The following is a 24,193-nucleotide window of genomic DNA, read 5'->3' on the forward strand; positions in this document are numbered from 1 at the left end:
GAATCGGGACAGAGGGGACACGAAAGGAAAGGGAAAAAACTTTCATCATGCTTGCTCTCCCTTGCAACAGTTGCATATGCTCATCCGGCCCATTCTCGCGACCTGGCGACCGCGGCCCGCCCTGCAAACGGGGTCGGCCTTGGTGCTCGCCAAATAGCTTCCGCAGCACATCGACATCACGAGACGAGACGCCCGGACCAGTTGCTTCGACGTCATTAAGCTATTGTGACTGTGACTGCGTTTGACCGCCCAATATACGCGGTTGACAGCCTGTGCAAGTAAGAAGAGTTCATTCATCTTATTTCCATGACGGCTTCGAAGACTGTTTGTAGCACAAACTTCGGTTTCGGCCGTACGTACATGGAACGACCTACCTGCTACGGACATAGAGTAGCATACACAATGCAAGCATTCATGTCTCAACCCGTCTCTCTGCCGAGCCGCTGTCTCACCAGCCTCGTGCCAGATCCAGTCTTCCGGGGCGGACTCCGCAAGAGGCTCGCTCGCATGAGATTCTCGCGCTTCTTGCTTTCCGAAACAAAGTATCGAGCCTGATGCCGCACCATGTTAGTTCCCGGCTGCGGCAGCACGGCCCCGTTCAACATGCATTGGCCCAGCTTTTATCCGGGGCTCATTCGGTCTTTGCAATCCCGTCTTCGGCAGTCTTTGCCGTTCCGGTAGGCAAGAGTATGAAGACTCCGTTCTTGCGATCTGCTTCTCTAGTGGGACGTCCTCTAAGCCTGGTCTTCGAGTTGGCCGTTCTAGCCAACGGTCAACATTTGAGAGGACCAATGATCAGGGCCGAATCAGGCCAGCATCCGGCCGACAAACTGATTGCTTTTTTCACGTCCCCTGTGTCAAGTTGCTTTTCCCTCGGCCTTCGTCACAATTGAGGATGGGCTCGCTGTCACTCCAAGGGCTGAAGCACTCATGTCCAGGTCAGTGTTTGAGCATTCAACGACCATAAGCCGGAGGAGGTTCAAGTCGAGTTGATACAGCCAGAACTCACGAAATTGAATTCTTGGCTAACAATTTCATTATTTACCAGTTTTCTACCGCTGTCATTCTACTTGAACGGAACGACGTCTCGAGACGCTCCACCTCTGAAGCCAACATATTATCGAAGAACTTGAGAACTACAATTTCCAAAATCAGGTCTTGTCACCAATTGTCTTATTCTCGCCGTGTCTTTAATTCGGTGAGGCTAAATAAAGAACAGTTACCTCCTAAATTCCCAAATGACACAAAGAATAGGCTGTCTACAGCTTTGTCTATGCCGTCACACTGTATGGATGGAAGCAACGAGACGCCTCGATTCCCGCTGTCTGTCCCCCACGCCCGGATAGAAAGCAAACACGACGTGGGAATTGAAGCCATCCAATCGGACGACTCCCCGCCCTTTCGTGTGTCCTCGGCATTCACTTGTCGTGATCCAAATATATCTCCATTGCCAGACGTCGGCAGGAGACGGTCAACCCAATCACACTGGGCCTCGGGAAACAGATGTTCGGGAAACTGACAAACTCTATGGACAAGCCGACATGGTCGCCGTCCTTATGATCCATATGCACAGCAGTGTGACGTGTCTACGGTGAAGTTCACGAGGGTGGGGGTCTGGAGGCATTAGGAGACGAAAGTCTGGGACGGCCTCCCAGCCCAGTTCAATGCCCATCGTTCAGCTAGCGGAGGCTACAAGATCGTTTGGTTTCAAAACCTTTTCCAAAGTGTGAGTCTACCGCGGCTCACGGCACAGCTTAGACTGAGTGTCCCAAAGAAGTACGGGGCTGCGTCTATCAGAAGTGCTGCAACTCTGCCCTGCCTGCCTGCCTCGGTGCGTTGACTCCGTCAGTCATCACACGAGGCGCGGAGGGAATCGCAGCCACGAGCTTAGGGTCGCTATCTTGAAACACGCGCGGCGAAATGGCACTCCCCTAGACCCAAAAGCCATCACCCGGTAACGAGTCTTATTCTCCCCGGCCCAGGGGGTGCTTGGAGCTGACGTTGAAGCCGGCGCTACATATCACCGGAGGGCCTTGGGATGATTAACTCGTGCCGGAAGCAGAGGCCTCGAAACACCAGAAAGCGCGCTAGAAGACTTCCAAGACCATTTGGCGGCATAACAACAGATTTACACATCTAATCTGTCTTACTTTCGCATCCAGATTATCACAATCTCGTCTTCCCAACTTTGTCAACACTGTGTGCGTTGCCGGCTGATATTTCGAACAACGTAATAATTTGACATCCTCCAATTTCCTTTCGGTTCAAAGGGGGGGGGGGGGATCAAGAGGACCCTTTCCCCCTTCTCAAGCCCAACATCTCAATACGAAACACGATATCAAGATTGAGCGCTACCAGCTGCCAAAACATAATAGAGCCCAACCCCTTGACCTAGCATAAGCATAGCTCGGCTGTGCCCGTGTACAACGGCCCGCGGAGGAAGGGGGGCACATGGAGATGGAAGGACGGGATAGAAAAAGAAACGAGACAAGAATAAGAAAAACAAACCGCCTTTCAGCCGCGAACGCACGACTAACCAACCCGCCCAATGGATTGCAAAAACAAACAGGCACAATGACATGAATGATGGCATGCCGTACTGCGCAACTTTTTTTTCCGGGAGATGATCAGGGATCCGTTTAGCCACGTTCTTCCCATGTTTCCGATATACTTTTGTTTTTCTTTGGCCCTGCCAAGGCCCTCAACTGCCGAGATTTAATGGGATGGGACCATTCAGATGTTTATTGTGGTAAAGTGCAAGAAAGCTACCCTGCCCACCCCTTCCGATCTCATTCCATCGAGAGAGAGGGATGAGTGTTACCACCTTGGTTTGGAGATCAGAGAGGAAGAGAGAGTCATACTGGAGATACGAGCTTGGAGAGGAGGAGAGGAGAGGAGGCTAGAGACAGCTTTGCTGCACAGGCAGAATGGACATGGTAGCAATTGGCATCCCACCGCTTCCAACCCCCCACGTCACACTCGCGAGCGTCGTTCTGATCTTAGTGCTGTAACATCGAAGCTACGGGGAAGTGTTGCCTGGATTTGCATGTTACCAGTCGCGTAGACGCAATACAGCAGTTCAGCATTCTTGTTCACGAAGCTATACAAGAAGAAGAGGGGCGTTATAATTTCCTATCCATCCAAGTGGCGTAGTCGGGGTTTGAGGAATCTCTCCACGGAGCTAATCTGATATACCTACAGAGAGTCGCATTATATTCTAGTAGTCTCAATTCTTGTCTCCACCCAACATCCGTATTATGCGTTCTGGTTTAGCGACAACTTCCCAGTGATGGAGACGTTTCCAGGCACCCTGAAGATGGTACGAGAAGATACCACCTCAGATGAACATCAGGATCACGAAATCAAGATACACGATCAAACCAGGGGGGGCTCAAGTCAGGTAGTATGGGAATGAGCTTAAGCTTTGGAAGGCTGGAAAAACTGGAAAATTGGTCGTTCCCATCGCCCCGGCGCTCAAGATCCGATTCGGTCTTCTTCTCCGTGTAGAGTCGCCTTCCGAGCACCAGGCAGCAGCACGGTGCCACCCCGCTTCCTCCTCCCCCCACCCCCCGCGGTGCACGGTGGTGTCGTCCCGGACGCCCGGGCCTCCGAGAAGTCGAGAACCGTGGACGACGACATCTCGGGAAGAAGACCGTCTGCGTGTATGTGTGTTCCGCCGATGCGGCGCGATCTTACGTCGCGTACGGAGAGGTGTCACTCTGATCATTCAAGAGATTGCTACGTACGTTGCCATGGATTGGCGGCTGGTTGCCCGACCAGTCTTATGGACTAGATGGTACTGGAAGATATGGGAGATGAGGTAAGAGTCGAATGATGCCGTGTAAAGGGGAGGTTGAAATTAGAATCTGAGGAAATGTTACTCGGCAGGGGGAGGCTGGGCCGTACTTGTTTCTTCTTCAACTGGACAGTCGGCTATAATGGATGCTCAGCTTAAGCAATTTTGCTCATGTTGTACGGCGAGTTCCCGATTTGACGTTGTCAGATTTACGTCCGTAATGCAGGCCCGGACAGCGGGCTCGATGACATCTGCCTCACACCCAGTTCGTCTTTTCTTTGCTCTGGTCTCCACACGAGCTATCTCTCTGCACCCTCCACGGTTCTTCTCGGGCGTAAGGCTGATAGCTTGTCACTCGAAGTTCGGACACGCCGTGTCGTTGGGCAGCCTCTTTTTCCTTGATGTACTGCGGGATATGACATGCAGCTCTGCAGATCTGCCGCTGTCTATCCCTGGTCTCACCATTCGACGTAGACGTTTTACGGGATTTTCACATCTGCCTACAGGTAGGTGAGACATTTGGGGCCAATTCTACCAAGGAAGAATTATACGAGAAGAAAGGGGGTTCTTGCAGGAAGGCTGCAGGAGACAGATGGTTGATTCTTATTTTCTTGCGGCTGAGAGTGGAGAGGGCCTTGGAGGGGGTGGCATGGAAGGGCATGGGACTTTAGAGCCAAGCTTTCTAGGTGGGTGACAGACAAGGCTTTGTTACTACTATGTGTGTGTGGGAAGCCAATTTTGGTGGTGTGGTGATGTGTTTAGAGTGCTTGGCGCACACTTTTGCTGGCATGGTCAGGAAGCAGTGATGGACTTCATGTAAAGTTGTTCTTGCCTGATACGTTAACCATCTGCTCGCTCGTGACTCTGTTGAAGACGGATAAGTAGGCAACAAGATGTTTCCTCTTAGTTGCCCTTATCTTCGTGAGATGGTATTTGGTAGATGAATATGTCGGTTTTCGTATCTTTGCCTGACTTTTTCTATGCCATGTTTGAGTCGACACGGATCCTTGTGTATATTCGAAATAAATCTCGTGTTGCCTCATAAGGTGACTCTGTGGCGACTATGCAAACTTGACCAAGAGTGCCTCTTGCCGCCGTACAGTCTCACTCATGTGTCTACTCCGTGCCTTGTACTTCTCAGACATTGGCATTCCCGGCATACCTATTTAAGCAATGTCAGTCTGTTCCATCTTACAAGCGTCTTTTTGGCAGGCTGTGAGATTTTTGGGTCTGCAGAGAGACCAGCATAATGGTCTTTTATTTCTCTGAACCTAGTTCCAACCAGTTCTAAAATGTAAGAGATGATAAACATGTAGTTGTCACTTCCAGATCAAGAGATCCTAACCACCAGTGTTCACCACTCATCTCTGAATGAGTATTCATCTCGACTACACTAGAGAATACGAGGGGAAGTCGCGAGTGACGTAGGATCGTGTATGGAAACCGACATGGCCAGACTTATGTGAAATATGCTGTGGTGACTGGCACTGCAAAGGCGATTCTCACGGGTGAGTACAGGTCGGACCACCTCGTTATGAACTCGAACTGGTTCGAAGAACCCACTGGATCAAGATGGGTATGTCGTATGTATAGCGTAATGTACAATGTTCAGGAAGAGCCATAGCGGGGGCTCACATGAACCTCCCAGACTCTCACAAATAGAGATGTTCTAAGTTATCTGCAACAGTATGATGGCTATGTCGCAGCTACTTACATATAAGAACATTTCCTCTACTCCTTTGTAGCTTCATGTTGGATGATGCCAGGCGACGGACGCAGAGGCCGCACGTTTCAGCGCCCCACGACTTATCTCTAGCTAGCTTGGTGAAAATACGGCTGCTTTATCGAGTTAGCCAGCCTTGATGGCACGGAAAGCTGGCTGTGCTTTGAACATACCACGCGATTCGACCTCACGGCCATCTCATCCTTGACGTCGAGGGTGCATAGGGACGAGGAACATCAAAGAGCCATGTTTCCTTACGGGAAAAAGATGCACGAAATCAAGTCAATTCGAAGCACCGCGGCTTCACGTGATGATGGGAAGTCGGAGGGTGAGCATCATCATGTCATCCGAAGTTATTAGTATGCGGTTTCGACTAACATGTATTCCAATGAGCTAAGAGGTCATGATTCTTTTGCTGAGTATCTATCATTCCCGAGCTAAATTTCTGGGGGAAAATTTCCTCTTCCCAATCACTCAAAGGAGTCGTGAACTGTAGAGTACGAGGTTCAGCATGCTGAACCATCGATCTCCCTCCGTCGTCAATGTCGCCCATCATCTAGGTTTGCTCTTCCGGCATCCTGGTCGAAGAACTTTCGTCCTGCACGCGAGCATGACCTTTCCATGAGAACGGGAACAAATTTACTAAATATTGTTGTCCAAATTGTTCAAATATCTTAGGACAGGAATACCATGTACTGGCGGAGGGAAGCTGCAGTTTGCGCGTACATCGTGGGCGGTGGTGGGGCCGCTAACATACTTATTTGAGTTTTTCTGCACAAAAGACGTCCACATCCGATATGGTGTAGTGGCCAACATGATGCCCTCTCATCTCTGTGGGAGGTTAGGCATAGCCCCGAGTTCGATTCTCGGTTTCGGAAACTTTTACTTTTGGCGCTCATTCCCATGCTGATTTCAGATTATCAAATTAGCATTCAAATGGGTGCACGAAGTGCATTCCCGCCTCATGAACTTCCTTTTCTGCGTCTGACCGACTGCGTACCATGAACAAGGCCGGCCATCATCATATCAAAAAGACAGACAGGCGTGTCGTAGGCGTGCAAACATGTCTATGGTCTAACATTGCGATTCACAGTCAGTCATTAGTACAGTTGCTTTCTATTGAAGCCAGATGTTTGATATCAAGACTTCGGGATGCATTTCCACAGCCTGCACGTGTATACTTATTCCAGGTCAACGTCAAGAACCTCCCTCACCTGGTGTTCGGATGGGCTTGTATTTACCAGGGAAACAGATCGGCAGACGGGATCTCGCAATGTGCGTTGTCCCCATCGTAGAAACTTCGCCATCTCACATCACAAAGATAGATGGAGGGCACAGAAATACAACACACACACACACAAGCATCCATTCGTCCATCTTTCGTGCACAGTTTCCAATTTCCGCCTAACTACGTCCTCAAGAAGCTAATAACCACCATCTCCACCTCATCCCGCGACAATAACAATATCGATCGGATCTCCAGACGCCAACCATCCATCCCATGGCAGGATCTCCAAATCGTTCGTCATCCCATGAGCTCGCAGACCACCTCAGCAGTCCCATCTCTCCCGAAAAACAAGAGACGGCACCGTCATGCGGACTTCACGTATCCATAACAAGACATACAAGACAGATACACACAACACCGCCGCCGCGAGGCACCAGGCCCGAGAGATTAGACAATAGCCAGAAAAGGTGTACTTGTAGTTCGCCCTACATCCACACTCAGACTCACATCCTCATCTGCCCACACCACCCCCAACACGCAATACATAACACGTACACACACACACGAGAGACAGAGAGGGAGAAAAGTTGAATATGTGCAATAAAAAAACTGAACATTACCAATTCAAAGAGTTATGGTAGAAGAAAGGGTGTTGGGTTCCAGAACGTGGAGTTTAACTCGTCCAACAGGTATGGTCAAAACTCCAACACGAAAAAGGGGGAGGGGGAGTGTAACGGTCGTCGCCCATTAAACAACAACAAGAACGTCTCCAACCAAGATTAACAAAAACGCCACCACCTCTCGTTTCGTGTCCCTTTTTTCCCTTATAGTCATTTCAGTGTCATTTAAGGGGAGTTGGAACAAATAAACAAAAGCCCTGTTATCCATAAGCATGGAAATAACCAAAGCAAAAAAGCCCGGAAAGACAGGACCCCGTAGACGCCAGTTCGTTACGTCAATGCTCTTCGTCTTCTTCCTCTGCTTCTTCTCTCCTTGCTTCCCCCTCATCATCTTCACTCCACTCAGACAGTTGCTGTCTTTCACTCTCCACCCGCCACTGCAATGCTTTGTTCCGTTCATCGTTTGGTTTCGTTCGTTTCGTGGGTAAATTTAGAAATTAAGAAAAGAAAATAGAAGAAAAGGTAGGTATGGTATTACCAACCAATTCAAAAGGAGGCCGTTTTTTCATCAAGACGACTGGGTCTTCTAGTCCCCGCGTCCGCGATAGTTACCCATTTTCTCGATCGAGCTCATGATGCCGCTCCGGGGCCCGAACTCACTCATCGGCCTGGGTCTCGGAAGGCCCTTGGTGGCGGGACCAGCGCTGCCGTTACGCTCGTGAAGGGAGCCACGCGCGGCAATGGATCCGGGCGCCTTAAGGCCCGAGCTGCGGCCGATGCTGCTGCGGAAGTTGTTCTCCGTGTGGCTTCTAACCGGGGGACCAGGTGTCCGCGAGGCAACAGGTGTCGGCGCGGGCTTGGGCGCCGGGGTTGGCGGCGGAGGCGCGGCGTTCTGGATCGCCATCATCTCTTCGGCGAGCTGAACCAGCTCACCCTTCTCGACGCGCTCCTGGGCGAGGAGGTCGCGAAGCTCCGAGTTGTCTCTCTTGACCGACATGACGACGGCCTCAAGCCTGTGGACGTCGGCGCTGAGCTCCTTGATGTGGGCTGAGTCGCGGACGGCTTGGGCCTTGAACTCCTCTTCGGCGGCGACCTGGGCGGGATCGACGCGAGTGATGGTGCTGTCTCGGCGGATCTTGTCGTTCTCCTCGGTGAGCTCCTCAATCTTGACCTCCAGCTCGCGTACCTTCTTCTCCCAGCGGGTCTCGTAGCTCTTCTTGAGCGCCGCAACCTTGGTCTCGTGCTTGCCCTTGTAGAGAGCGTGCAGCTCGCGGGCCACGCGCTCCACCGCAATCTCAACCTCCTTGGAGGTCGCGGCCGCACCGCCCCTGGGCGAGGAGGGCTTGTCGTCAGTGGACTTGCCGGCGCGGAAACTCGCCAGCTTACTCTCGGCCTCCTGAGCCATAGTCTCGGCGGCCTCGCGTCGTCCCTCACTCTCTGCAAGCTTGGATTCGAGCTCCTCGCGCTCCTGCTGCGTGTGGACAATTTCCTCCTTTACGCTCCGGAGAACCTTTTCCATCTCGCGACTGCTCTTCTCCCACATCTCCTTCTCTTCGGCGACCTGCTCTCGCATCGTCCGCTCTTCACGGGCCTGCTCCAAGCTCTCGCCGACTCGTTTTTCCGCATCGCCCACAGCCGTCTTCAGAGAGGTCACCTCCGCCTCCTTGCCCAATAGCGATGCTTTGAGGCTGCTGATTTCGGACAGGAAATTCGACTTTAGACTTTCGAGTTCTCTGGGTGTAATGGTCGGGATGCTGCGGGGAGTAGGCAGGGCGGGAATGTCAAAGTCGAGGAGGTTCGACATTTGGCGGGCCGGCGTGGCATTAGGGTTTGCTCTGGAGGGCGAGGTGTTGCCCCGCCTGGACGGCGATTTGTGCGGGAATCGCTGGCTGGCCGTGAATTCCAACAGATTGGTAGTGTTACCATCAGAGTCCTGTCCCGAATGCCGCCTTGGAGTCTCCTGCTGCTCGTGCACGGTCTCTGGCCTCCCTCGCGGGGTCATGCCGCCGACGCTCGCGTACTTTGTGGGAGACTGACCCAGTTTCGCGAACATGGTCAGATTGGGAACGGCAGAGAAGGTGCTGAATGCACTCATCATCGACTCGTCGGGATTGGCGAGACTGCTCTGGTCCTCGTAGCCCGCGTGGCCCAAGTCGGGGTGGTCTCCGTCACCCTCGCCGGCGCTCATAGTGGTCGTGTCGCCGCCAATGGTCTCGTCATTTTCCAGCTCCGTATCATCGTCCTCGAATATCTGAATAGCGTGCTTCAAGCCCTCGTTGTCGCGCATGGCGTCTTCAAGACTGATTGTGCGTTCGCGAGGCGGAGGAGATACGGTCGGAGGAGAGATGGAGCGTGATGCGGGCTCGACTGACGGGTTGCTGACTCTGATAGGGAAGCGTTTGACGCCGTCAGGCGAGATTACTGTCTTGCGAAGCGGGCTCCGCGCTTGCTTTTCCGTTGTCTCGGAGCCGGCGAGTAGCTTGAGCGGTGAGGGTGCGGTGCCAGACATGACGCGTGAGTGGCGCTGCGGCTTAATTGCCGTCGCCGGCGCAGAGGGCGGCGGCGACGGCGAGGAATCCGAGGGAGAAGGTGGCATGTTCTCCTGGTCTCGGGCGTTGTCGTCTACGGAGTTCGAAGAGGTGATTGTGGTGTTGGTTGTGGTTGTGGTGGTGGAGGAGCTGTCGCTGCCGCTCTCATTACCGCCGCTCGTGGTTGTCTCAGTGCGGGAGTGGACCACTTCGCAGTGCTCAAAGAAACCGCGGCTTGTTGCCTCTTCAGTCAGGGTCGTTGCAGTGTTCAGTCTTGATTCGTTTGTCGGTGACAACGGCGTCATTGTGCGCGAACTCCAAAAAAGCTAGAAGAGGTTTCGTTTGGTTTGCAAGTGTTGGAAGCGCGAAAACTAAGGTGAGGTAAATCGTCAATTGATTGATATTTCGATAGGATGTCTAGCAAAACCCCATTTTGGGCTCGCTTGTGAGATGAAGGGGGTGCGAAGGGGCCCAGGCTTGTTTGCTGTTGACAGAGCAACGACTACCGAGAGAATGCACAGACAAAGGGGGTTGGTGGGGCTCAGGGTCGCTACAGCAAATTCGCACACCGAGGCTCTTCACCGACGTCACCGATAGCGCGGAAGGTGAGGTTGGCCTCTATTCTCGAATCGCCTTCTCTCAAAGACTCACACAGGTTATTGAGGTGAAGCTTGTAGCAACTCCAAGGATCGTAATATAACACCCAAAATCAATTCAGCTATGACCCTCTCCAGCTAGACCTCATAAGTTGCAGCGACCTAGCTCCGACATTTCACGTCAGGCTTTCAGAGTTTCGGAAGGGCACTGCCTGTGCGATGCAGGAAACTGGTCAAATGGGACGCATGTGAAAGTGCAGCAGTACAGCGACGGTCTAGGTAAAAGTAATTAACTAGGCGAGATAGACAACAATATTTATACGTGTAAATCCGTTCCTTCATATCTCAGCAAGGGTAGTGCTCGTCTTGCGCGAAGCTAGAGCACAGTGACCACGTCATTTCCCACCACGAATTGAAAAAGGGGAAATTGATTTCTTCCGTGCAACAAACTCCCGGGCACATCTAATTGACCAGAATCTACTGGTACCGAGCGTGCTCGAACTTGACCGAGCATCGGAGGCTGTACTTCTGAAGTCCTGACCGTGGACTCAACATCGCCATGAAACTTGCGGCCGCATGCAACACCACACCGCCGCTGCATTGTCAGCAAATGTCCCCAAAGTCAAAAACACTACCGCGGGCGTGGGGGTGCCAACTTGGTCCCGGTCCAGCAGCAGTTAGCGCAATCTGTGTAAAGTATCAACGGGCCTGACGAGTCAGTCTTGGGTCCCTGCATAACCCGACATCTCCGGGAACAGGCACAGACATTTGCACAATCACCAATTGACGTAAAAAAGACGAGATGATTGAAACATTGTGTTCATGGACAGCAAAAGAAATGGTATTGAAGGATCCCAAAAGTCAAGATGCAAACTTTTGAACCAGGCCCAGATCCCCTAGAATCCGGTCATATAAAGTACAAAAGTCCCCCGTCCCCGGCACAGTGGTTAAGAAATGGCCATTCCGAGTAAAATTTTTATCTTCTCCCAAAGCAAAAACGCCGAACCGCTTACTTCTGGTTCTCGGGACGCAGAGAGCTGTAGAAAAGATAGATGTTAGCCAGTGATCATCAATGTGTATAAAATCGAGTGTTGTCAAAACGTACCGGACGGCTCTGCCGGCTCTCCAGATCTCAAGGTTGCGGATCTCCTCCATCTCAGCCTCGAACTTCTGGCGGTAGTCCTTCTGGGAGTTGTACTCCAGGGAGCGCTTGGTCTCGGAGCCATCCTTGACGGCGTCGTACAGGCTGTTGAAGACGGGCTTGAGGGCGTCCTTGAACTTGGGGGACCAGTCGATGGCACCGCGGCGGGCGGTGGTGGAGCAGGCCTCGTACATCCAGTCCATGCCGTTGGCACCGATCAGGGGGTACAGGGACTGGGTGGCCTCCTCGACGGTCTCGTTGAAAGCCTCGGAGGGGGAGTGGCCGCGCTCACGGAGAACCTCGTACTGGGCGAGGAACATGCCGTGAATACCTCCCATGAGGCAGCCACGCTCACCGTACAGGTCGGAGTAGACCTCCTTCTCGAAGGTGGTCTCGTAGAGGTAGCCGGAGCCGATGGCGACACCGAGAGCCTGGGCCTTCTCCTTGGCCTTGCCAGTGACGTCCTGGAAGACGGCGAAGGAAGAGTTGATACCACGGCCCTCACGGAAGAGGGAGCGGACGGTGCGGCCAGAGCCCTTGGGGGCGACGAGGATGACGTCAATGTCCTTGGGGACGTCGACGTGGGTGACGTCCTTGAAGACGGGGGAGAAGCCGTGGGAGAAGTAGAGGGTCTGTATTCAATGTCAGCTTTGAGGCCCCAATTGAGCTGTTTGCTCAATTGTGCGAGAAATGACGCACCTTGCCCTTGACGAGCTGGGGCTTGATGGCGGGCCAGGTCTCGGACTGGGCGGCGTCGGAGAGAAGGTTCATGACGATGGTACCGCGGGAGATGGCCTCATCGACATCGAAGAGGTTCTTGCCGGGAACCCAGCCGTCCTGCTGGGCGTCCTTCCAGGACTGGCCGTTCTTGCGGACACCGACGATGACGTTGAGGCCGTTGTCACGGAGGTTAAGACCCTGGCCGTGACCCTGGGAGCCGTAGCCGATGAGGGCGAGGGTGTCGTCCTTGAAGTACTCCTACAAACGATTGTCAGTTCCAATTGACTCCCTTCCGAGCCCTCATGATTGTTTGTGACTCACAAGAAGCTTCTCCTGGGGCCAGTCGGCACGCTCTGTAGCATCAACGTCAGCAAATCTCTCCCTCTGACTTCCCTGCGAGTCATTCGCAACGAGGCAAAAAGACTCGTCAGCTCTGGTCGGTTTCCTTACCGTAGACGTCCTCCTTGTGGCCGGCGAAGTCCATGGTCTTGACACCGCGAGCCTGCTGCTGAGCAGGAGCGACGAAAGCCTTATTAACCTGGGCAGAGGCGCGGACGAGCTGGCGGGCAGCAACGAAGGTGCGCTGCTGAGTAGCAGGCTTGGCCGCCAATTGGCGGGCCATTGGCGAACGAAGCGCCTTGGAGAAGCTGCGGGAGGCCATTCTGACTGTGTGTTGGGGGAGGAGGGAGTGGAGAGGGTATCCGTACAAGTCAATTGTAAGGAAGAAGAAGGAAGAGATGGATGAAGAAAACAGAGTTTCACTGATGAGAAAAAGGCGTTTGGAATTGGGAAATTTTTTACTGGCGTAGAGACGGGCGAGCTGACCCCCGACTTCGGCCCAGCTTGGTCGTTGGTGGGTTAGCCTGCTGCGTCGTCCTGCTGCTGGCCTGTGCCAATGGTGGGGAAGATGTCTGGAAGCGTCCGGGGTTCGGTAGGGGGTCCTCCAAGTGGGAGAGCGGGTACTGGGGACTTTGGAGAAGGCAGGGACTTTGCTGGACCAGGCGGGTAGCCTCTACTTGGTCCGGTTCTCATTTGACAGCGGCCTTACCTAAGAACCTTGGGGAGCAATCAACGTTATTGCCGGCGAGGCGGGTGCTGTGGAGCAGGGGAGAGCCAACCACACCGACATCGTAGCCCAGTGGCCAGACAGGAGTCACACCAGATGGGCCGCAGGCGGAATCTCACCGACTACTAAGCGCCGGCTACGGCCGTTGACCTATGCCTTCGGCCTCTCTCTGCAGCTACAGCTGTTGACCGGTCGCCGGCGCTGAGCTGCTGTGACTCCTCCTTTGATGAGCTCTGACTCTTCTTTTCAACTTTCTTGTATGGAGTACGGATACCATTATGGGGGAGTCAATCGGCCCGGTGATTGGCTTCCATTCTCCATGTTTGCTTCTTCTCCTGCCGTGACACGGCAACGCTGTTTGCATTCCAGCTATGCTTCTGCGACCTCTCGAAACTCATCACTTCTTCCCGCCAGTCACCACATCTTCGTCTTCAGTCTGACTTCCGCCTTCCACAGCGCATCAACGAACCCTTCTGTGCTGCGCCCTCGCTAGTGCTATCTCTAAACTGGGCTTGATGTCTTGCCAGAACCTTGACCTGTTGTAATTTGTAATCTTGTCTCCCCAAACGCCTGACGACGATGCTTGCTTTTGATGCCCACCGACCCTTCAGATGCGCATTCCACCCTTCCGCGAACCAGCAGCCTGTCCGTCCGTCTCTGGTATCAAATCCGGGCTGGCCTCTTGTCTCGCCAAACGGTCATGTCGTTAGAGAAAAGTCCAGCAGCGAGATGGACGCTATCTCCTTGCTGTTGCAGATCTTATTTCAACACACGGTCGTAGCTCTGCCCTTGGACAGTGCCACCGCCCATCGCGGTCCGGACATTGCGCTTGAATCCCTCGCGGTTGAGTCTTAGATCATCGGCAGCCTCCTTGTTCAGAGGATCGGAGGCATTCGGTTCGAGGAACAGGAACTACAAAAAGAGGTCTGTTAGTTGGTGCCCACCCAGAATCGTGCTTTCTGCTCGTCAACATACTTGGAGTCCGACAATGACCGCGTTCAAGTTGAGAACGGGCTTCCAGTCTTCGCGCAGAATGTTCAGGCAAACCTTGCCCTCCAGATCGATATTAGGGTGGTAGATCTTCTCCTTGCATCGGACTTTTGGCGGCTCGTGAGGGAAGTTTTGGTTGATGTCGAATGTGAAGGTGAATCGTCCGGTCCGGTACATGCCCTCATCGGGCTCGATCGTAAGCGTGAAGTGGAGAATGTCGTCAGCGTCAGGGAAGTCGGTCTTCATTGTTGATCCGAGAGATAGTTCCGAGAGATCTGGAAGCGAGCGTGAGCAACGAGGTCACGATTTTCTTTCCTTGGCTGGCTGAGGGGTTCAGACCTTTCTGCACTCGAAGTTGCGCGGCAGTCACCTTCTTCTTCTTGCCACCCGCAGCGTCGGCATTTTCAGCCTTCTGCTGCTCCTTCTTCTGTAAGAGGCGTTAGTAGTCCCCTTAACCGAGATGTTCCGGTGGTCACATACCATAGACCAAATCTTTAGCATCTTGTCCGATCTCTCGCGGGGTGTCTGGTAGGAGGAGTTGGTGGGGCGCTCTGTGAGAAGGGCGAGACGGAGAACGAGGGCACGCACACGACCTGGGTGGAAGATGGTGTTTTCCTGAATCAGTGGTGTTTGCGCGGTAACCAAGCAGTTGAACAACAATTTAAGTATAAGGTAATCGTCTCTGTCCGGAGTCTTGCGGTCTTGGGACGGGAAGGTGCCTGGAGGAGCGGACCAACTGGGCACCAGTCAATGCGGTCACTTTCTGGTTGCGATAAGATAGCGTGGGTGTATTATTTACCCGGGGATCTACCGACCTAGAACCACTCTTGTCAGCTTGCCTCAGACCCCGGTCGTTGAACAACTATTGAACAACAGCAATCCGAACAAATGAAGAAATGCAAAGACAGCCATGAAAGGACGGAAGCACTCTGGGGTTGGGATGCTCAAAGGTCGTTGGTTTGTCAGCGTCCATGTATCGTGGTCGGCCAATACCCGCGCGTTTTCATACAGCCGCCAAGTTGACCGGAAGCTTCTATTTTACCGCTCGATTGCATGCAATAAGTCTGTGAAATCAGATGCGTTCAAAGTTGATCACCAGTCTCCGAAGATCCGTCCATGTGGATTGAGGAATCATGTTTGAAATCATTGTCATTGTCTGATACTAAGCGTAAGGTATTGTATCCATGTAAAACGCCATGAATGCTGCTTAATCGAAACTACTTTTACTGAGCTTCCGCCCACTTCATCAAGAATCTGCCGAGTCCCGTGTCCTTTATTACTCAACACATGCCCAGAATGAAAAACACAAGCGGATTCGTAGCAATGAGCCAAAGCTGGCAAGAGTACAGTCTTCCTTCTGATACACATCCAACACGCGTCGAGAGATTCGGCGCCTGTTTGGACAATCTCCTCCGTTTGTCTGTTTACCGTCTGGCAAAGCAGCACATGATACCGGTCCTGCCCAAGAACCACAGGAATCCGAAGAAACGGACAAGTGACAAGACGGCAGTAGAGTACAGCAAGAAGCTGAAGTAAGAAGCAGTACGTGCTGATGCAGTTTTCTAGAAATGAGAGTTAGTATGGTAATGGACTCGTGTTTCGGGACCTTTGAACTTACGCCAATGCCGAACGAGTTGAAGTTATCACTCGTAATGACGATGATAAGGAAGGTGTTGGAGAAGAGCCAAGACACAACCAGACCCGTACGGAAAGACTTGTACGAGTCTTCGATGTCCGGCTTCTCGTTCTCCGGAGTTTCCTTGAAAGGCTCCAGCGCACGCTTGACCGTCGATTCGAATTGACTGTCGATATCCTCTTGCGGCTTGTCGATTTCTTCTACCACAGCTTCATCCTTCTCACCCTTGCTGACGTGTGCAGAAGGTAGAGCCTCGGTACTGTCTGAACCCTTTGTACCCCAAGACACATCGTGCCAGTTGTTGAAGGCGTAGACCATGAGAATGTTGATGTAGGTCGACATGAGCACCAGGTAGTGAGGGAAAGAGGTAAACATGTGCCAGGGGTCGAGGTACATGAAGGAAGCGATGAAGTTCAGACCGTAGATAGTGACCAAGGCGACGAGAATGACACCGGCAGCGTTTGTGCCTCCGAAGAAACTAGCAACGAAATCCTCACCGGAGTCGAGACTGATCTGCTCGCCAATAGGTTTCTGGAAGGCCTGGACAACCAAGTACATCGAAAGGACCAGGATGTAGGATTGAATGAGACCGAAGACGACGAAAGAGGCGATGTAGGTGTACTTAGAACCCTTGGGTCTGTTACCCAAAGCCAAGATGAACTGCAGAATAACGAAGGCCAGGTAGAGGTACTTAAGAAGGGCGTTAACGATAGGAGTGGCGGTGTCTCCGAAGGGCCAACCGCTGCGGGCCACATCGGGGTCGTCGGAGGTGACGGCAGTACCGACAAGATCCATGATGACCGTCGTAGTCAGGTAGTAGGAACCCAAACTGAACCATGTGAACATAACCTGGAGGATGTTGTAGATGAGCTGGACGTGGAAGAAGAACATGCGGATAATGTTGTGGCCGGACTTGTACATGCGACCAAAGTGCATGAGGGAGTACAGAGAGGCAGCGAAGGAACCGTTGAGCCAACGACGACGTTGAGAGATGAACTCGGCAGCGCCCTCGGGAACATCGGTCTCACCCTTGGCGGCCTTGATGTACGACAAGTGCCACTTCTGGCCGGCCTTGGCGACCAGCTCGAAGCAAAGAATACGATCCTCTGCCAAGAACATGTTCTTCTTGAAAATGTTCATTCCGTCGATACCCTTCTTACCAAGGATCTTAGAAAGAGTGTGGTCACCGTGGAAGTACTGCTCCAGCGGGCGACCCATGATCGCGCGGAAGCGGTAGGCGGAGAAAGCACCGGGCAACACGGAGACATATCCAAAAGAGCTCTCGAGAGGCTTATCCAAAATGTTGGAGATCTTGTACTCGAAGTTCTGGACGGCAACCAAGGGGTTGAGCAGCTTCTTGCCGCCTTTGCCCAACATGGCGTGAATCTCACCACAAGCACCACCGAGGTCCTTGTCGTTGTAGAAGCCCTCCCAAAGCGCGAGCAGCGAGCGGGGACTAGGCTTGGTACCAGCATCAATGAGAATGCAGACTTCCGGGTTCAAGATGCGGCCGAAGGCGTTGAAAAGCCATCTGTGGGAGTTGATCTTCTTGCTGTTCTTTTGCTTCAGGCAGAAAATGAACTGCACAGGCGGGAGAGTGGATGGGCCGTCGTCAACGGGGCGGATAAGCTGCTGGTTGGGCGTGACGGACAATTGAGAGGTGTACTCGAAGATGTGAGCGACTGTCTCCTTTCCGTCGACATCCTTCTTCACGACACCATCCTGGTAGATACCGACGGTTGCGAGAACGTCCAACACGGCCTTGTCGGTCTTTTCGATACCGTCGAAAACCAGACAGACGACAATCTTCTGCCAAGCCGGTCCACCCTTGTTCCAGAAGGTAGACTTCTTCAGGTTGACAATGTCGCGGATATTCTGCATGACACCGTGGAGAGTTCTAGAGAGCAACACCTTGTCTTCGTTGTAGTAGGTAATTGCGATGAGGAGCTCGGTGTGTCGGTTATACATTCTCGGGCGCAAATCGTAACCATTCTTGAGGGTGAAGTCGTTGGGGTCGCAAGTGGCGGCGGTGTAGCGCATCTTCATGAACTCTTCGCTGCCGCCCTCAACATCGCGGTACTTTGGCTGAACAGCGTTCTTGATGGCACTGGGGACTGGGTAGTCGATGCTCAGGACGGAGCCCTGAGTAAGCTTGATCTTACGGGTCGCGTAACGCTTCAGACCGCCACCTTGGTTGCCGGGCTGCTGTCTGCGGGTCCAGCTCTCGTCGGCATCCACGGTGGAGGGGGGTCTGTTTCCATAGCCAAAACCACCAGCATCCGAGTCGAGCTCATTGCTGTAGCCAGACGCGAAAGCTGTCTCGCCAGGAACTGGTGTCCGAGCTCCGGCACCAGGAGCGTATGATTCTGTGAGACTGTATGCGGAGACTGGACGGCCAGGGGTCTCGCCTGTTCCAAGGTGGCTCTCGTAGGGAGCAGGTGCGTGAGGGTCTCTCAGAAGAGATTGGCCGGCTTCGTCAACTCCCTCATCTTGAGGAGGCAGATGGTACTGGGGAGAAGATCCAGGTTAGCAATGGAGACTGCTTTGTGCGGTGAGCTCATGGGAGGTGAAGCTTACTCCTCTGCCAGATCCAGGCGGAAGGTCCTGCATATTGTGGCCGCCATCGTAATCGTTTTCATGCCCCCCGCGGTAAGCCATGATTGCTAGAGGCGGGTTCAGGAGTAGCTGATGCTGGTATGAATGCGATGAATAGTGGGAAAGGTTTTTTTCCACTGCTTCGTTGCGGACAAGATTAGGTAGGATTGATTATATCGTCAGCCGAGGGACTCGGGCAGAGAAGCCTAGGTAGGGTTGGTTGTGTTACGCGATGAGCGCGAACAAAGGCGCTGTAGGTTAGAGAGATGTGCGGCCAAGAAAGCCACAACCCCAGTAACGATTGGTGAAGCGAAGGAGGAAAAAAAAAGAGAAGGATGTAAAGATGGATGGAGGGCTGGGGGGCAGGAGGAGTAGAAGGGGAGAGGGTGGTGATGCAGGATGGGGCAGCAAATGGTTAAAAAAGGGTCCTGACGGGCTGGTGGCCTTGCTTGGTGGGAACCAGAAACCTGCAGCTAGGTGAGAGCGAGCGTGGAAGCGCCAGGTGGAGAGGATGGCTGAGGTAGTTAGGATGGATGAGAATAGCTCTAGGATTGGCCCGACTGGGCTGAGGTGGGCGAAGATGAGGATGGGGACTCGGCAGCGAGCAGACAGTTTCCTTTCCGTTGCTGCAGCAGTACGGGCAGAGAGGGAGAAGGAGACCAAATTCAAGGACACAAGGTACATGGAGATGGTGCGGCACGAGAAAAGGAGAAGTCACTTTTGCATCACTCCCCAGCCTGTTTCCCTGAGACGAGGTACAAACGAGGAGATGAGACTTGTTGCTGCTTTCCTCCTTCCCGACTATGAATATTCGTACCTACCTACCTACCTCACCTGCCTTGGCTACGTATGTTGTGCTATACCGAGCAGGTACTGTCGTTCGTTCCTTCTTTCTTGCTGCACCTTGAGCCAAGGCACGGTAGACACAGAAAACCAAGGTACCTTACCTACCCTGGGCTGCTCCATAGTCTGCAGCAAAGTGAAGGAATGGTACCTCGCGTCACTGTCTCTTTTTTTTTTCCTGGTCCCCTTTCATTAGCTTGCTCCATATTCTCACCTCATGTCAACAGACTGGGGAAGCTGTGGCTTAGCGCTGCTTAGCCCAGGCATCGCGTTTCTGCACGATGAACAACTGAACAACACAACCTGAGTAAAGGCACCAGCACCAGCACCAGCATAGCATCATCATCCCGTCTCCCGGAGTCGGCATACCCATGGACATCCAAGGGGCCCATTGACGTAAGCAAGACCTCTCCTTGATACGGATCGAAGGGCACTCCTTACTGTCTGCTCCGTATGCAGCACATCCGTCACTAAACCTCACCTCGCTTTTCGGAAACCTCAACGTCAGTGCACTATTACTGCGCAAGTGACAGACAACGGATGGACTGGCTAGGAAGGGCTGCCATCAGTCTCATCCCCAGGCCAGCGGGTGGTCCTGGTCCCAGTCGTGTGCCGGCCAGGAAAGCCAATGCCGTCGACCGTCGTTAACCCTGTCCCTCCATCTTTTTCTTTCCTCTGTCAGGTTCTTTCATGATGGATCCTAGCAACCTGGTCGGATGGTCGCGGTTGCTGTCGCTAGCCATTGCTAACCAGCCAGCAGCAGTCCAGCAAACCAAGACAACAACCGCGCCGATGCTCATCACGAGCTGGCGGCCAACCAGTCGAATCGCACTTCCAACGTCGACGTCTCCGAAGGTTGCACTCTTGAGAAAATAAAAATCGGGCCCGCATCCAACTACGTCACGTCTCCCCCCAAGTCGAAACCCCCGGCCGTTGCTCCCTTGGCCCTTGCATTTCGTATACCCCTTGGCCTTGCGCCTTCAATCGGTCCATTTGGGGTTGGGATCGACTCTAGAAACACCTCGCAATCAACGCCCATTTACTGCCAGCATTGCTCTTCAGGAGAAGGAGGGGTGCCTATGCACCTGTGCACCTATGCAACAGCAACAAAACCAGCATAGTTGGTGACTGCCAGCAGCGAACAGAGCCGGCCAAGCACACCTGTCCTGGCTCAATGACGGACTGCCTTCAAGGGGAATGTTGCGGCGGCGATGGATGGACGCGCCGGCAAGGAAAAGGAGAAGGTGGAAGCTAAAAGAAACGCCGTCCCCTTGCCGGCATCTGTCGTGCCACCACCAGCAATCCAGCCATCATCCTTGGTTTCCATTGGGAAGAGGAACGAGCAGTGCTGCGGGAAGGAACAGCAACGGTGGCTCATGTTCGGCAGACTTTTCGCCTCATTGTCGTTCCTCGGCCCCTCTTCCATCTCATCATTGCTGTCAGACTCAGACTCCCGTCAGACTGCAGTACTGAGAGAGTGGAAGAGATTCAGGATATACAGGACTGCTGCAGCTACCTAGTAAGCAACTCACAGAGGATGGACAAAAAAGCTGACGGCAGACAGAACCCAGCAAGCTGACAAGCATTCCCGAGTGTGTTCAAAGCCAGGGCTGTCAGGGGGGGTCTCATAATTCGTGGCATGACAGAAGAAAGGCATGACATTGTAAGGCCCAGAAGCAGAGAGCTACTGCCGCTCAGTACCTCTTCCGCAGTCCCGTCAGACTCCAGAGTGGCAGGGTCTAGAGAGTCTACTGTGTAGACGTACTGCGTACTCATCGTATGGCGAATCCTGACTGAGGCAACAAGCATCTCAAGAAACGACATTGGCTTGTTAGTGGCGCCGCCTGTATCACCCTCCACATCTATGTGAGACGCGTGTACCTCTTAACGATCCACTTGTCGCCCGGGATCCTGTGGCTTCCAAGAACATTCTGAAACGTGCCCCCCTCGCCCTACCCAACGCCTTGGCTTTTCCAGCTTCCGTACCAGCTGGCAGCCAAATCTCGCCAGCTCCTCTCTCACCTAGGTATCGTCATGGACAGTCGACAGGCACCGCCAGTTCATGACATGAAGACAAGCACATGCTTGCTCGTCCCTCTCGGAGCTGCAATTTTCACACGTTAATGGCCTGGAACCTGCTGTAATCTTTTTCCTGTCATATTTCCAACCCACGGCGCAAGCACCACATTCGTTCAGTCTGATGTCTCGAGCTCGCCCGTCATCGTTATGCCCTCCTTCGTTGTCTTCTCTTTTTTCCCTCTCTCGCCTGATCACAACGAAACCATTCTACTCATTCGCCGCACTAATAGCCGCAGTAGCAACTCAAGAAAACGGGCTTCCACCCGAGGTTTACGTTGTGGGCATACGTACCCCCAACCAGATCAGAGATTCGTTATTTCGACTTTCTGTCGCCTGCGTGCAAGTTGTTTGTTGTTGCCTTTGGCCAGTTCGGATACGGGGATCCGTCAGGAGGAGACCCAAAAATAGTAAGATTGGGCTGGGGCTGATCGACTGGGGCTGAGGCGGTGCACCCACCACGCCTCGCATCGCTGCATAACACATTTGGCGGTGGACGGGATGAATGCACTCTTCCACTGTTGTCACAAAGGAATTTGCCCCGAGCCCAGTGAGCCGCTGCTTACGCCTCGCTACGAGTCAAAATCAAATACCTGCTGTTGGGCGGAGTATGGGTTCTACTACTCAGCACGCTTGCGGCCAGTTCCGAACCTCAGCCATCATCAGCCTCAGTGGCCACACGAACCCTTTGCTCAAGGACTGCACACGTGCAACAGAGTATCTGTACTACTCTGCATTACACAGACGGAGGGATCCAACAATATCGACGACCTCTCTGCCCTACGCGCCTATCAGTCGGCTCTACGCTCGTTTATTTGCACTGCTTGGAGGGGCGGCAACCGGGCCCTCTCCACCTCACACGGGGTTTTGAACCTTCAACCTTCTGGCTTGGACAGCGAACCAACATCCACGACCCGTATCCAGTTCGGCCACTCTCCCAGGTTTTCCAGCTGTGGACATGAGATGACGCTTTTCAGCCTCAGGAACCATGGCAAAAGAAGTCGCAATCGTATTCGCCTTCAGCCTTCAATTACTTCATTCCGCCCATCAAATGCTCGGACGAGAAGAACCAGGGATTGGCTCCTGGATGAGCGATGCTTCAGTGCCGTGACTCCGAATCCCGGCTCCGTTTACAGCCCTCTCCGGCGCGCCAGTGCATTCTTCCAGCGCGGGTGTCCCGACTGCATGGTCGGCGAGCCCGTCTCTGCGGCGAGGCTGGGGCATTCACCGTTGCGGCGCTGGTTGGTGGAACGATACCGTCAGCCGTCGGCTATTCCAACGACTGGTAACCAGCGATTTCACACCGTCTTTCACTTTCCCCTGAGACCTCCACTGCAGCGGACTTTTGCGTTACAGATGGGGTACTATTTGTGAGTGCGATCGACGGGCTGGGGTAAAGGGGCCTCCCGCAACTCAATGCTATGACCGCCAGGCGAAAAGTTTGCCGATGTCATTGAAGCCTTGCCAGCCCAGGAAAGCCACAGATGGCAGGCCTCGGAAGCTTGTTTTCGCTCAATGAGCAATCAGGGCACCACCTTGCCCGGCATGTGGAGGGCTTATCGGGACTGGACTATAAAAAGCCCGAGTGAATGCGTAGGTAGGTCATGGTTCGGAGGCGAAGCCGAGCCTCAAGTGACGTGTCTCGGTGGCAGAAGGAGATCATGTATCAGACTGCGAATGGCTCCCGGTCCCAACATCGGATGGACGCCATCCATAGAGATTCTGAACGTGAGGCGCGGGGTGCGATGAGCTCGGCCATGACAACATCCCAACTTCCTGACTCGCGTACGCTTTGCCTCGGTATTCTCGGTATTGCAAGAATACAAGTATGCAAGGTCCCTCATGCGCTTGGTGGCAGCTCATCCGCGGAAAGAGAACATCGGATCGAATATTCGGCCATTAATGGTTTTGGGTTTTTTTCCAAACCGGTTCCTGGGTTAGGCAGGTATGAACCTTCCAGTGCTGAAGATGACGCTGAGCTCCTGATACCGTTGCGGAAGTACACAACGTAGACCAAATCGGAGGCTCTGGGGACTGGGCTGAGTAGCATGGTGGTGCACAACACAGGCAGCCATTTTCTGCCAGTCCTACGTATCTATATTCATTTCTCAATCGGGTAGAAAAGAACTGACTAGGCGATGGCATCTACTTTCTTTTCCAAGCTTATTTTAAGGCGTTAGGGGGGAACAGGGCCAACTTACCATATTGAGGTGGTGTTTGCAGCAAATGAACCTACTAACTGACATCATGCGGCTCGCGCCGGGGGGCTGCTTGCTTCCTGACGTTTTGCTGGTCAGAGAGAGAGCACTGGACAGCAAAAAGATGTCGGAGCCTCGGGAAGTCTGAAGTCAATTCGTGTTGCTGACACAAATAAGCCTGACAGTGGTTCGTCCGGTTTTTCTGCAACAATTATGTCTCTGAATCTTTGAACACTTTCCTTCTTGGGTTTCCGCGAGTGGTTCACCAATGTTTCTGATGCGAAGCAAAGAAAAAAAAAAGTCTGAACTGTTCACTCTCTTACGAGTACGATTTCTGAGCTCGTGATGTCACTTTTACTGTTGTTCTTCTTTGGCTTTAGAGTTTCCGCCGTGGTTATGACGGTGGTGCATTGGACGATAAAGGGCCAAGACTTTTA

At 53.1% G+C, this 24,193-nt stretch overlaps 8 protein-coding genes across 8 annotated transcripts; 3 read left to right on the top strand and 5 right to left on the bottom strand.

Annotated features, from left to right (window-relative positions):
* Positions 1-47: 47 nt before the first annotated feature.
* CCOS01_06162 (uncharacterized protein) lies at positions 48-245 on the top strand (the record flags this gene model as incomplete). Its single annotated transcript, XM_060454332.1, has 1 exon — positions 48-245. The coding sequence occupies one exon, from the start codon at positions 48-50 to the stop codon at positions 243-245; it is 198 nt and encodes a 65-aa protein (XP_060316104.1).
* A 3,229-nt stretch (positions 246-3,474) lies between these two features.
* CCOS01_06163 (uncharacterized protein) lies at positions 3,475-3,754 on the bottom strand (the record flags this gene model as incomplete). The annotated part of the gene is made up of 2 exons (XM_060454333.1): positions 3,475-3,691; positions 3,747-3,754. The coding sequence occupies 2 exons, from the start codon at positions 3,752-3,754 to the stop codon at positions 3,475-3,477; spliced, it is 225 nt and encodes a 74-aa protein (XP_060316105.1).
* Positions 3,755-7,953: 4,199 nt separating this feature from the next.
* Positions 7,954-10,200, bottom strand: CCOS01_06164 (uncharacterized protein; the record flags this gene model as incomplete). The annotated part of the gene is made up of 1 exon (XM_060454334.1): positions 7,954-10,200. The coding sequence occupies one exon, from the start codon at positions 10,198-10,200 to the stop codon at positions 7,954-7,956; it is 2,247 nt and encodes a 748-aa protein (XP_060316106.1).
* Positions 10,201-11,500: 1,300 nt separating this feature from the next.
* Positions 11,501-13,013, bottom strand: CCOS01_06165 (ketol-acid reductoisomerase; the record flags this gene model as incomplete). Its single annotated transcript, XM_060454335.1, has 5 exons — positions 11,501-11,528; positions 11,597-12,264; positions 12,332-12,610; positions 12,674-12,705; positions 12,803-13,013. The coding sequence occupies 5 exons, from the start codon at positions 13,011-13,013 to the stop codon at positions 11,501-11,503; spliced, it is 1,218 nt and encodes a 405-aa protein (XP_060316107.1).
* Positions 13,014-14,177: 1,164 nt separating this feature from the next.
* CCOS01_06166 (chitin synthase) lies at positions 14,178-18,801 on the bottom strand (the record flags this gene model as incomplete). The annotated part of the gene is made up of 7 exons (XM_060454336.1): positions 14,178-14,330; positions 14,394-14,683; positions 14,748-14,835; positions 14,889-15,144; positions 15,837-15,970; positions 16,027-18,552; positions 18,622-18,801. Coding segments are annotated over 7 exons (3,627 nt in total), but the record flags the coding sequence as incomplete, so codon positions are not given.
* Positions 18,802-20,653: 1,852 nt separating this feature from the next.
* On the bottom strand, positions 20,654-21,258 carry CCOS01_06167 (uncharacterized protein; the record flags this gene model as incomplete). Its single annotated transcript, XM_060454337.1, has 2 exons — positions 20,654-20,932; positions 21,184-21,258. 2 exons carry the CDS (start codon positions 21,256-21,258, stop codon positions 20,654-20,656), a joined length of 354 nt encoding a protein of 117 aa, XP_060316109.1.
* A 298-nt stretch (positions 21,259-21,556) lies between these two features.
* Positions 21,557-22,003, top strand: CCOS01_06168 (uncharacterized protein; the record flags this gene model as incomplete). Its single annotated transcript, XM_060454338.1, has 1 exon — positions 21,557-22,003. A coding segment is annotated over one exon (447 nt), but the record flags the coding sequence as incomplete, so codon positions are not given.
* A 60-nt stretch (positions 22,004-22,063) lies between these two features.
* On the top strand, positions 22,064-22,932 carry CCOS01_06169 (uncharacterized protein; the record flags this gene model as incomplete). Its single annotated transcript, XM_060454339.1, has 2 exons — positions 22,064-22,263; positions 22,296-22,932. 2 exons carry the CDS (start codon positions 22,064-22,066, stop codon positions 22,930-22,932), a joined length of 837 nt encoding a protein of 278 aa, XP_060316111.1.
* Between the last annotated feature and the right edge of the window lie 1,261 nt (positions 22,933-24,193).

Source organism: Colletotrichum costaricense, assembly GCF_030867565.1.
Source record: "Colletotrichum costaricense strain IMI 309622 chromosome Unknown Scaffold_5.1, whole genome shotgun sequence".
NCBI lineage: Eukaryota > Fungi > Ascomycota > Sordariomycetes > Glomerellales > Glomerellaceae > Colletotrichum > Colletotrichum costaricense.